General features: G+C 39.6%; 1 protein-coding gene across 1 annotated transcript in view; it reads right to left on the bottom strand.

The window, feature by feature from the left end:
* Positions 1-14,235, bottom strand: part of LOC133128662 (steroid hormone receptor ERR2-like) — a 59,218-nt gene that overhangs the window by 38,359 nt on the left and 6,624 nt on the right. The window contains exon 2 of the mRNA XM_061242371.1: positions 6,393-6,799. Within this exon, the coding sequence (XP_061098355.1) occupies positions 6,393-6,799 (407 nt within the window). The remainder of the gene's footprint in view (positions 1-6,392; positions 6,800-14,235) is intronic.

Genomic DNA, 14,235 nt, shown 5'->3' with positions numbered 1-14,235 from the left:
TGTCCCAGGTAGTCAACACAATTTGTTAATTATTCATTAATTTATTATTAAACATCCATACAACTTTAGCAGCAATAACTGCAACCAAACACTTCCTATAATTTGATATTAGTCTTTCACTGTATAGGAATGCTCACCCACTCTGCTTTGCAGAACTGCTTTACTTCAAACAAATTGTTAGGTTTTGAGTATGAACTACTCGTTTCAGGTCCTGCCATAGAATCTCTGTTGGGTTCATGCCAGGACTATGACTAGGTCACTCCAAAAGTTTAATTTAATTTAGTTTCTTTTCAACTATTCAGATGTGAACTTGCTTTTGTGTTTTCTGCCTTGCTAATCCCATTTTTGCCCAGTGTCTTTCATATTGTGTAGCCATGCACACAATATGACCATAGCTGAGGCTCGAGAGACCTGCATTACTTTGGATTTTCTTGGATCTTTTGTTTTTTCTGCGCTGTTGGAGAAGTTTTGGCACTGTTCTAAGCATTCTCCATTTGGAGACATTGGCTCTCGGTGTGGTTCGAAGGAGTCTCATAGCCTTAGAAATGACTTTGTAACCCTTTCAGACTGATATATTTCAACAACTTTTAGTCTTATCTCTTCTGTAGAAACTTTGTGGTGACTACTTCACTCCGAGGCTTAGATTCAATAGCAGCGATGTTTAGGCTGCATCTCAGAGGCAAGACATGATGCCTTCATGGGCAGTATCCCAAGGCATGGAGTGCCACCCCATTCAAAAGTTTGGAAAATAATTATGCCTTCTAAGGTGCCTTCATTTGGACGATTTTGAGGAACTTTGTTGAGCCGAATATCTCTGCATTCTTTGCAATTAACCTTGGGCTCCTAACTTCCGTTAAATTAATGGCGGCTGAACAGCAGTGGAGTTTACACAGATTCACAGAACTGTCCACAATTGCAAGTAAACAGCGAGCTCGATATTTTGTTGAAATTATATTTTTTTAAACAACATTTTAATTACTGAACACACTGAAATAAATATTTAATATTTTAAAGTCTCCGTGAACTTTCCATGAACTACGCAGCTGAATTGCTGCTTGTAGTCATGCATCACGTAATCACGTTACTTTGACTCTGACGCCCTCCTGCCTTCAAAGTCTGTCTCATTACGTGCTGCCGAGCACCTCCAAAGACGCCTTTGAAGGACAGTGGACTAATCAGGCAGCAAGGCAGCGAGGCATCAAGGCAACTGCCTTCAGTTTGAGATGCAGCTGAATATAATTATCAATTTAAATTTGGTCAATTGGTCAAATGAGTAACTAAGGGGGAATTTTCACAGGTGTGATATGGGTGTTTGATAACTTTTAATTAAATTAATTAAATACCAATTTCATTTATTTACAAAGCCTGTTTTGGGTTTACTGTTTTCCTTTGTGTATTACATTTTGTCAAAAGATCATTGAAATCACTCAGTGTGATAAATATTCAATAATATAGGAAAGGTGGAAGGGGTAAATACTTTTTCACGGTACTGTATTTAACTAATATTCTTTACTCATTTCCTTTAAGTGAAGTTGGCACACTGTAGCTAAATACATTGTGTGCCCAGTGTGTGTGTGTGTGCGTATGTGTGTGTGTGTGTGTGTGTGTGTGTGTACACATGCACGAATGCATCTTAGTAAGTGTGTTCATGCTGGTGGGGGAAGGGTACTGGTAGCCTGTAGGGCAGTTGTCAGATGTGTCCCCACCAAGGTTAAAATCGAAACAATTCTCTTGTGTTCAACACACACATGCACGCATGCACACACTCATGCGCACACACACACATATATAAAGGAGTTTGGCCCACAATCAGCTGTAGTTATAAAATGCTACTGCATAGCTTTAGGACAGACGAGAGAGCAATCCTTATAAACAAACTGATTGTGCTGTTCGACATGTTTCTCAACTCAGCGTCAGGGAGACGGCAAACACACTCCAAGGGTAAAGAAGTCCCAGAAGTCCCATGCCTCAGTAGATATCAAAATCAATCAAATTGATTAAAAACAATGTGCATTCAGAGAGACAGCAGTGAAATTGAGCAGCAGTGAGGTCAGCATTGGGCTGACTGGAAATTACTGTTTCTTCATAGCTCTGCTCCCACTTATTAGGATTAAAACGAGAATTAAAAACAGATTGTTTCCTTTCTCATTTGTGCCTCGTCTCAGCCTCTGCTTGTATTTCCTGGTTTCATTTTTTTTTTGCTTTGACACTCCTCTCCTTGTACTCTTTCTGTCCTGTACCCAGTCCTGATTAATATTTCATGAAGCTTTCTCTTTTGAAAGACAAGCCGGTTCCCTCTCCATTCTAAAGAGGTGTCCTGTCCTTCTCTGTCCCTCCCCTGAAATTAACCACATGCCCATGCTTCTAGTCCCCCCCCCCCCCGTCCCCCTCCACCCCCCCCCCCCCCCCTCGCCTGGGACGTCCCACCCCACCTCCTGTCCTCCAAATGAAAAGCCTTGTCCTTAATTACACTTTCTGAGCACTGATTGCTATTGACAAAACCCCAGTGTCTCAGACAAATGGCGGCGGATAAGCTTTATTATGGAAAGCCATCAAAGTGGGACAGAAAAGACGGACTCAAAATAGACAATTTGGAGCCCAAATATACCATTTCAAGTGAAGGGAAAAAAGAGGCACACTTTTCAATTTAACCTGCCACTCTCGCACTTATTCACTCAGCTTCTGTCCCCATTACAAATCTCTCTTTCTGTTAATGCTGCAGTTTAATGCAGTTTACCATGCCCGGTACACAGTTCAGTGTCTTTTTCAGTGGCATAAGAACATATTATTATTACTACTATTATTATTATAAATAATACTAATAAATTGGTTTATATTATTATTTTGGCGTAAACTGTCTGTGAGATGCTGGAAGATAATAATTAAGAAAAACTGCTAAGAAAGACGAATAACTAAACAAAATATCATCTCAACATAATAAAGAAATTTAACGAAAACATAAACCCTTGAAAAAATTATTAAATTGTCCATGCAGAATGCAAATATTCATCCCTGCTTTTTTAAATGCATATGCTATTTTGTTATGCATGCGTTTGAATAAGATGGTGAATTATGTAGCAAATTATTGTGCTATGTTTATTGTTGCAAAGATAATGACAAGTCAAACAAAACCGCAAATGTGGATTAACAGCAAATGTGGATTTTACTTTTCATATTAAATAGGAGCCGAGTTCTTCCAAACTGCATCATCGGGAGTAATTTATCTTCTATTTATTATCTTTCACTTCTCAATAATTACATGTACCATGGGCTGGGTGTTTACATTACCGATATTCAAATAATCTGCAATGGATTTTCTTGAACAATCACAAATCAATTTTAAAAGAGAGTGAAGTTGTATTTTGTGTCCTACACAGCACTATAACCTCTGGGAAACACTAAAACACTGAAACTATCAAAATAAAAAATAAAGAGACACCACAAAATAACTTGCATAATTTTGTTCATCAGAAGGAATTTGTCTCAGATTAAACAGCTGCCTTAGGTCTGACTTACACCGGACATGTAGTGTTCACATTGTGCTCGCGGTGTGTAGCTTGCTACCATTCGGTGCCCCTGCTAGTTGATTATAGCTGTTACAATGTATGCATAGTGCGCGCGACTAGTAGCAGACAAGCGACCGAGGCCAATTTTTCCCCTCACCTTGTGAGCTGCTTTCATGGAAATACAGTGTGGAAATGCACTGTTGATGGTCATATTTACCCAATATCATCCTAGAAGTATATTCCTAGACTATATTTGATAAGCAACCTATAGTCATGTGTTTATTGCTTTATGTTTATTAATAGTGTGCATGTGCACCAATGTAAATTTTAAAAGCAACAGTGTCATTACAGAGATGATAAATGTCCTATCTGCTTTTAAATAAACCTCTCCAAATTAACATTGAGAGTGTCGCTTAACTGTCACCAACATAAATGAAAGTAGATTTTTAGTAAATGTGTTGGCATCTATTTAAATGCATGGCCCAAATAAAGGGATGCTCTCGTCCTCTCGGCTTCAAGAAAACCAAACACCAGTCACTCAAGTAAACACACATAAAAACACATGTGCAAGAGTCTTGAGAAAGATGGAATACAGAAAGTTACTGTAATTTTCCAGGTGGAAAAGCACCAGGAGTTGTCAACTATGACTTCCAGCCCACCTTAAAAAAGAAACGGCTCGGGGTGAAGTTTCTGCCTATTGGATGCCTTTTCTCAGGCCCATTTAATTTGGATGCCTTTTCTCAGGGAAAGCTACATTAAAACAAAAGACATATTTGCTAATATAGACATTGCTGTGTACAGACGGCCTGGAAACCTAAAGACAAAACTACAATGTGTCAATACGGCTAATCTACAGATACGGCACCTTGGAAAAAAACATGGAACTACAGCAAATAGGAGTAAAGTGGTGAGTAACTGTGAAACAGTATTAAAGAAAGTTTCATGAATACTTATGTACAACTGATTGCTAACCATGTTTCTAAGAAATACACTGGCGGACTGCACATAGAAAAACACTTCTATGAATGCCTGTGATTTGTTGTGTTGCTTCCACTTGGTGTACACAACGCATACGATTGTAGTTGTAGTTCCTAATTTCCTATTTCCCCAATTTCAAAGAGTACAGTATGTTCTAAAGGTTTAGTTGAATATGGTCTGCACGTTTTTGGTTACCCGATGCCCCTGATATCTGCGAACATGAACACTCCATACTGTAGTTCCCTCCACCAGTTCTTCCCTCACAAAAATACCATTCAGCAGACATGTCTTGGACAGGGCTTCCAAACCCTGCCCCAAAACATCTACCATACTGTAGGTTTTCATTTTAAGCCGAATTTGGAACACATGATTCTCCGAATAAGCAGCCCATTGAGATCTCTTGCTGTTGAATTAGGTATGCTTTGTTAGGTTTGGAGTGAAAAAGTTGAGGAGGCATAAATATATGCAATTATTGGTCTTGACTGGTTTTCAATCATTTTCCTTGATTAACAGGTTTGCCAATGATGGGAATAATCAATTGGCAGGTAAACACACAGCTTCTTTCTTTTGAATCGAGAGATAAATCGATTCAATTTCATACACTTTGTCGCAACAAAGTCTGCACAATCTAATTAAATTTATAGGGTGGATGTTGTATTTACAGCATACGCAAAACAATCTACTGCGTTGTAATAAAGGCTATCTAAGCTGAACTTGATTGTTTAAATGACTAAATTATCGTATTGATAGATACATCTTTGCCATGAATAATCTTGCAGTATCAGTGCGGAAATCAAAGAGTAGTTACATGTGTCAACAGAATAACGTTGATTGAAATGTGCGCAAATAGACTTTTATTTCTGTTTTACCTAATTGAGTACAGTGGCTACACCTGATAGTACTAAGACTTAATCACATTGTTAATCAAGGAAAATGACTGAAAACAGTGAAAACCTATAGGACGATGCTTCTCCAAGATCTGATCTTGGATATTACAAATGCAATAAGTAGGATGCCAGTGATATCACTGGCCTACTGTCTGGTCCATGTCAAGGTAAGTATGTTTTTGGCTACAGTAACCAGTGCAGCCATTTGAGGGGCGATGTGATAAGTATCACAGCCTTGGACATCAGCGTATCCCACCAACTGCTATCCAAACTGATCCATCCCAGTGATGTCATCACATAAGATATGCAAGGGTTATACCCAGTCATACAAAAGCAATTATATCCATACAGCACAATTTTCATTTGCTAGCAGTCATCCCAGAGAGCACTGCCTTCATCACAGCTGTCAGGCAGTTAGTTGCAAGCACTCCATCTCTGTCATGACTTCTGCATCATTTCTTAAAATAGCACTGATTGTTGATTTTATTGCTGGAAAACTATTAGAAGGTGTTCTATGCAATTGAACCGAGTGAGCAGGAGCTGCTATTGCTCAAGGTCATTTTTACAGTTATCATCGAGGTGTGACCACCTTCATTAAATCTGGAAAGATTTAACATATATATTTTTTCATCATTACAGTCATTACTGTAATTTTCTTTCTCGCCGCGACCAATACAATTGATGCATGCCATGCTTTACTTCACAGCTCTTAATTAATTTCCCCTTAGCTATAACTTCCCTCATTGTTCCTGATCCGCACTGTCTGGGATAGGTTCGGGGAAACCATAAATCTTCGCCGTTACAGAATGTTACGGATTTTTTAGCCTTATTAGTACCTTGTGAAGTGCAAAGGGCAAAGCACATAGCGACACTCACGGCCTGTTCTGTAGCTGTTGGCACTTTCGGTCCCAAGTTGGATGGAAAGGATGGGGGGGGGGGGGGATTAAAACACTGTATGTGAAAGTGCAAAGCAAACCCAGTCTGATGGCCTGCTGAAAGGGAGGGAGGGGAAGTACGGTACCTTGTATCGTCCTTTTGAAGAAGGCTTTGCAGGCTTCACAGGAGGCCACGCCGTAGTGGTAGCCGGACGCGATGTCTCCGCAGACCAGGCACAGCCTCTTGGGGATGGAGCTCAGCATGTACTCGCACTTGACGTGCGGGTCTTCCCCGTAGGTGGCGGAGCAGTCGTCGTAGGGCTTGCGGCAGGGCACACCCGCCGGCCCGCCCGCGGCGAACATGGGCGGGGAGTCCAGGCCGTTGGAGTGGCCGTTGAGGGTGCTCCCGTAGCCACCGCTGGTGTCGGAGTTGCCGCCGGGGCTGTGGTGGCTGGCGGTATCGGCCGAGGCGGGGCTGGACGGCTCGGTCTTGATGTAGGACCCGCAGCCGGGGGGCATACGGTGGTCGTCGGCAGCCATCCTACCGAGCTGCCTGAGGGAGGGCACACAAAAGAGTAGGCTGATGTTGAATGGTGTGGAGGCAAGCTGCACTTTTGCTGACAATGACAGAAGTCCTTTCTTTCAGAAGTCCTTCCTCTCAGTACCTTTACCCATGGGTGCCGTAAGGGGGCGGGGGGGAGGGGGGGAGCCGCTATGTTAGGACAAGTCCAAGGACAATAACCATATTTGGAGCATATTCCTGTTAATGGGGCTTGGAAAAAGAGACAAATTTCTGCCCCGGCTTCTGTACATTTATACAGAGACCTCCCAACATTTTTCTCTCAGGACTATGAGTATCAGCAGGGTTCTGGCTGAAATAGTTTGCCCTATTCTGCGGGACTGCCTTATCTATTGGCACCACGGTGAGAGGTCTGTGGGGTCAAATTAAATCACCCCCGTATCGCGCTCCGTCCCTGTCATGTTTATTCATCAAAAGCCCTGTCACCTCTAAGATTAAGATACATGTACATTATAGAAATAAGGCCCTGGTTCAAATTGACAGCTTTGTGAAATAATAGTATTGACTCATCTGATTTATAAACCAGTCAATGTATCATTTTGCTGGTCGAAGTGAGGGGTTTATTTTTTCATTTGAATCTGAAGAAGAAGTGTACTATTATTTTCCAAACAAAGTGATACTTATTATGAACTTACATATCTTAACCCCCCACTCAAGAGTGCATTGTGAATGCAAGACATGTTTCATATATACATTTTTTGGTAAAAGTTCTATTTGAATTCAAAGATTGTAATTATAATAACATATTTATTGTTATTGTACCTGTGTGTGTGTTTTTGTGTCAAGCTATGTGATACCAAATGTTTATTCTTCCCGTCAACCCAGTGAAACCACTGTCACAATTCTAAAATCCATAGTGTGTTCTTTTGACGTTAGTAATTATCCTTTTTAATTTTGTTACCTGCAAGGGCATACATTTAGTTTGAATACTGGGGGGGAAGGGGGTTGAAATGCAAAAGAAACCCCCAGAAGAAATTTGTAAAAACAACGTGAATTCTAGATGACTGAAGTTATAGTATTTGAAGTTGTGGAGCAGTCACAGCAAAGTTGTTGTTCAAAGAAAAGCAGAAGAAATCCTTTTTTTTTTTCATGTATTAAATTAATAGATGCAGCCGTGGGAAATAAAATATGCAACTGTCGCAGCAGCGCTTTAAGTAAGCAAAACAAAAAAATCTACGGGAAGCAAGCTTTTTTGCTTTTTATTCAACAGAACGTCGTTAGAAATAAACAAGCTGAAATTGCACTGCTAATAAGAAAAGGTTTGTCTTTTTTGTATTGGCTGTACATTTTTTGTACTGGCTGTCCTCTTTGATAAGCGCCTGTTGTCTCTGATGGTACCATAACGGGGGAAGAAGTGCTGGGCATCAACACTACTGACAGGGGCCATCAAACCTCTGATTGCAATGACTGACAAGGGCAAGAGCCTTGATCTCAGCGCATTACAGAATCCATATACATTGTTGCACTTTCTCTCAGCATTTGGCTGTAGGCTATTGCACGCATAGGCATATAGAAATACTGTAACACTTAAGGTTGAGAGTTAGCTTCCAAAACTACCCCGAAAATCTAAAATGAAAATTATATTCACCAGCATAGCACAGTCACATCATAAAATCCCCATCTTTATTGTTATTATTATATGAAATATTTTTTTCTCATCATCAAGCTACTGTATATTATTGGGGGGGGGCATTATTTGGCATTTTGGTTATATTAAGCCCATTCCATAAATTCAGCCCATTCCCAGACTGCATCATTCCCTCTGTCTAATACATATTTTTTTCCTCCTCTAGTTCTTACCTGTAATTGTCTGCCGAAATTACGTATGTCCCGATTTCTATACACACTCAAATATAAAACATGCTCTATCAGAGGCACTACAGAGAAACACTGGTACACTGAACATTGTGCTGTATGATATTGTTCTACGGTTACCGCTGTGTTTGGGATTAGCTGCTCTTAGGGTCTCCGGAATATTCTTGCAGTATCCGGGTATCTGTTTCAGGGTCTCTCCCTGACTTTTCCGGAGGATTGAACGGCTGAAGAAGTTCTTTCGGTATGAGACCCGAGGGCGCATACCAGTTTGCATGACGGTAGACGGCCAATGTCACCTTGCTTTACAGAAAAAAAAGGTTTGAAAACATAAAAAATGATGAGATGATGAAAATGTGACCTTGGGTGATGTATGCCCTGCATCATCGAGTAGGATGCTAACATAATGAAAAACTGATCAGTGTTCGCTTGATATAGTTCTGCTTTTTTTCTATTTAGTAGCATGTTGTATATGTCTGCAAGCAGACATTCCAGCATTACCTTCCTAATCATCTGTTACCATGGTAGCCACAATTACACTTGGTATCCACTTAATACCCACATCACAGCTGCCCTTATGAAGCAGACTGTCTCACATAAACATCTACAAGCTAAGTGGTCTCAGAGCCGCAGAGTAGATATATTATACTCAAAGTGATGCATCTGACAAGCCACTTTTGTGAGAGTCAGCCAAGGAGGAATTTAATTAACTTCCAATTAACTCAATTAACTCTTAATAGGGCGTTAACTTCCTACCGGCTATTTTTTCTCCAAGTTTGAGATCAGACAAGTGCTACTGCCTCTGGAACAGTGATCAATGCTGTATTGGAGATCCATATAATTCTGGCACAATATATAGATTCCAGAGGGTTTGTTCAGTGTAAATACTTGGAAGGGGTCCACAACAAAGCGGGTCCATTAAAACCTACAAGACAACTTCCATACCTGTACAGTACTGTGCAAAAGTCTTCGGCATGTTAGTTTTTTTATACATATGAATTTGGTGTGAGATAATACACAAACGTGAGATTTCCAAACATTCATTTTCCCCAAAATGTAATGTGACAGAGAAAGTTTTGTGTTTCATTAAATTAAATTGCATTTTTTTTTTCTTGACTAAGGCTGTGGGCATTGGGCTGGCATTACCTGGAGTGCCAGAAGCAAGCGAGACAGCCACAATTCGGCAGAAGAACTGTGGAAAGTCCTCCAATATGTTTGCAATAACCCACAAGCTGATTTTCTTAGAAAACTTCTGGACATTGCACCTGATGCAGTTTTAAACCTCGTATTATGTTAAGAGTTTATGACCGCCTCAAATTGACCCCAACAGTTTGAATAAACACAAAATTATTGCTAAATAAAAGTTTTGACACTTTGTGTGTCGCCTTCTTATTGTCTCCCAAGTGACTAGTCTTTTATCCACACATATGAAAAATCTGTGAGAAACATCTCATTTTAGAGCCTGAGCTACAGGAAGTGAAAGTTCGGCACCGGTATGGGGAAATTCCAGCGGAAACATCCACAAAGAAATCTGAGATAAAAATATTACTTTTATTGCATGTTTACTATTTAATCCCACCAAAATAGGAAATGTAAATAGTCATACAGTATCAAGATTGAAAAAAAAGGTTTTACTGAAATGTCAAACACTGAACAGGGTCAAATTGACCCCAAATATAATAGGAGGGTTAAAGCCTAATGGTGGTCACAACAAATATTGATTTGATTTAGTTTTCAACTGCTTATTGTCCTTTATAGTACATTTTTCGATATTTATAATCTTTTCATCTCATTATCTTGGGAAGCGGCTTGATCGAATTTTACGTGCCTAAGACACAGTACTGGAATGCAGGAAAATAACCAGTCAAGGAGGAATGGGAAACAGGGCTGACACCTACATTTCACTGTGCCATGCAAGGACGAACAGCAGCTTTGATAATTCTGAAAACAAAATGGAGTTTTACTGTTAGACCTGAGGGCCTTCCCTCATTAGGGCTCACTCACTGAGGATGTTCTATGCACTACACTCATGTGAAACCTTATCTGCAAGTAGGAGCAAAACCAGAATGCCAAACCTCTATCATTTTATCTATCGAGTTCTTTATTATCCAGTACATCATGCACTTCATGTGTCCCTAAGTACATACAGTATACAGTATATCATATTTGATGGTGAGGGAAGCCTGTCTAAGGAGACATACGTATCTACATAAGATCTATCGATCAAGCAATTCTACACATAAAAGATAGACATGCAAGATAGACATTTATATTTAGATGTAGCGAATGACAGTGTGATGGTACCATGGTCTAAAATCATGAATGCAAACCAATGCTTGGATAAGTGTTGGTCTTAATTGCTATCCCCAGCATGGATCGTTCTCGTCTAATCTAAATTTAGCAGTCTAACAGTTAATGCATCACCATCCGGCTGGTGGTGTGAAAGTATTCCCTACTGAATTATGAAGAGTATTGTGTCGAAAAAATTAGTTCATTCCTCACTTAGCGCACAGCGACACTTGGGAGTTTTTCTCTTTTTTTGTTACACTTAATAACGATTTTGATCCATCCATTTTCGCAAAAATGCCTGTGCAATCCGCCGATCTCATGTTCTCAAAGACAGAAATAGCCTTAGATCTCATCTGGAATTTGATGTCTCCATAGGAACTCGGTCCTAAACACAGCTTGCTTTGAGTTTGAGATGGATTTTGCTTGGATCAAATGTAGGGAGACTCCCTGAAGTCAATCCCTCCCTGCGATGTTTGTTTTTCCGTACAGAAATTAGAACACTTCAGCGTGGCGCATGCATGCTGCTCTTAACGCTAATTGTTAGCTACTATGGGTTTTACTGTTATGCTGTTATTGTCATTCAGCATAGTTTTTCAGCTTGATGACTACTTACTGTAAACTTCATCTCCTCTGTACTGAAGTTGTTCCTGTTCCTGCTGCCCCTGTGATACGTACGTTTCAACTCTAGCCGTGTCACTAATGAAACGACTGCCAAACGAATAAGGAAATAGCTTTATCGATAAATATTTCATACAAACTGAGCCAATGATCTATTCTGGTTGGCAATAAGGTCGCCAGGCTTTTCACACAAACTGTAGCAGTCCCAGCTCAACCAGCGACCGCCGGAGTCTCTGGCGATCTCGTGACAAACAGCGTTGATGCCGCACGGACGAAGACCATGAGGCCTTGCTTCCTGCTGTCGTCCTGCCAGGCTACCCAATGGAAAATGTGACAACCGATGCAAGAATATCTTAAATGTCACATAGAGAGCACTGGCACATTCAGAAAGGAAGGCAGGGCTGGGCTGCGGTTCGTTTTTCATGCACAGATAGCCGAACGAATCGCCGTGCAAACAGTGGCTAAACGGTTTAAATATCCTTCAGGGTGTTTGTGTCCATTTTGGCAGTATCGCCTGTTTCCCTTGTACTGTAATTGGGCATCGGCTGTCCAACAGCTTTTTAAAAGCGTGAAATGCATTTGAAAAGCAGTTTTTTTGAGGTTCCGCTCCGAAACACAAACGGTTGTGGGTAGACGAAATAGCTCGTAACGTTGAAAAACGAGTCGGAGAGAGCGAGAAACCCGATGGCAAGGTGAAATGGAGAAGGTAAAAGTATTTTTACATATTATGTTTATTTAACAAAGGAATTGCCATTTAAGGTTATACCTCATGATTTAAACAACCAGTTGAGACTCACACTGGAAAGAGGGAAGAGTGATTGGGAGACACATATGGGATGAGTTCATTAACCTCCCTCTGATAGGTTGTTCTTGTACTTTCTTGGCTTCTCGTATAGCACTCAATCTGTCTGATGCTTAACTGAAGGGCAAAACACACATAAAATATTTCATGACAGGCTGATTAATTGAAAAAGTGAATGAGTCGCAAAGGTGTCAGAGACAATTAAACAGGAATCAAATATGCACATGCGTGCACAACTGCCTGCATGGCCCATGTTATCGCCGTGAATTTATTAAGGAATTGTGCTGGATATTTCTTTTTCAAATAATGAAAAATTAATCTTAAAATCCAGAAAGGGAATACAATGTGACCCGTAACGTGGATTCAAGGTGCGGCTAACTCCGCATAATACCAGAATGGTGTTAAAAATGTAATGAGAAATAAAGATTTCCATTTCTTCTTTTCCTGATTGTCTTTAATAAATAGATGTTTTAGATTCATGAGTCAGCACTGTGCCTATGATCTTAAAAGAAAATAAAAGGATTGTTATTATTTCTCTTTTCTTTTCTTTTTTTCTTTTTGGTTGAAACCCATTTTTATTATGAAATAAATGTCAAACCGTACAGGTAATTCTATATTTGCTATATGCTATGCTGTTCATTTAAAGTCTATTACAGTAAATGTATTATAAGTCTAATAAAAGTATGTTAATACTTACAATGTTGAGTGCAGATCTGTTTTGAATGTAGTTACCATATACATTTGATCTGTATGCACCTCAGTTTTTAACCAAGAGCGCAATCAATTTCTATTTAGAATGGGTGGAATGTAGTTACTTACTCATATGCATGAATTATAGCAATTATACCGTGCCTGAAAATGATCAAAATGACACATTATCCTGTGGCACAAAAACATCTTCAGGTGATGTACTTTTAATTGTCCTCTCTTACGCATACTGTTTGTCCCTTGTACCTGAGAAGTTGATGTAAATCATATTAAAAAATTTAAAATTCAGTTGCACATTTTCTCCTAATTGCCTATTTTATCTGTGAAAACAAACACATTCCATACCCTTTTATTTTTTTTGTGACAGTGAGGATAATCTGTGATCCACAGAGGAACCAGTTCTGTTGTGGTAAGCACACAATCACACAAATATGGTATTGCACAAAAACTTTGTCAAAAGTAAAAAAAAAAAAAATATATATATATATATATATATATATATATATATATATATATATATATATACAATCAAATACAGAAATGTTATTTAAACTTCCACCACATTGAAGAAAACAAATCTTAATTTACACAAGTACCGCGTACATTTCCAGGTACTGCTGTAGATAAAAACAATTCTTACGAACGTCACTTAATCTTAAAAACAAATGCCAATTGTGGTTCAAGTGAATCCTGCCTGGAGAAAAGAATGCCAAAACATGACAGAGATATGACTAATTCACAACTTTCCATTGCTACATTTTCATTCTAAAAACTTAAACAGACTGGTAATTGAGCGTACAGCTGTAAGTGCCGCTCTTTCAAAACAATGTTATAATATGGATCAAGTTCCCCTAAAGCCATACCCCTAGGTGTTGACAAAGGGGAAGAATGTTCTATGTAATTTTTTCCTAGATATTACTCAGTGCAGGCCTGTGAAATGGTCAGTGTTGGTTAGCATTTTGAGGTATCCAGACGCTGCTTCCAAATAATATATTCAAAATAATTTACTTCCAGCTCGGCCCCATTGCATGGATAAGTCAGACATTGTCCTAACTGTTATATTGACCTTGGTTCATCCCAGCGATGTTCCCCACACCATCATAACGCTGTATAAAAGATGAGGGGGGATTAAGGACGGGCTGCGTATAAAACTGGGGGCTGTATGCACTTACACTGTCAG

The sequence above is a fragment of the Conger conger genome, chromosome 5, assembly GCF_963514075.1.
Source record: "Conger conger chromosome 5, fConCon1.1, whole genome shotgun sequence".
NCBI classification, from domain to species: domain Eukaryota; kingdom Metazoa; phylum Chordata; class Actinopteri; order Anguilliformes; family Congridae; genus Conger; species Conger conger.
The sequence above is the reverse complement of the archived record's forward strand: the minus strand, read 5'-3'. Positions and strand labels throughout refer to the sequence as shown.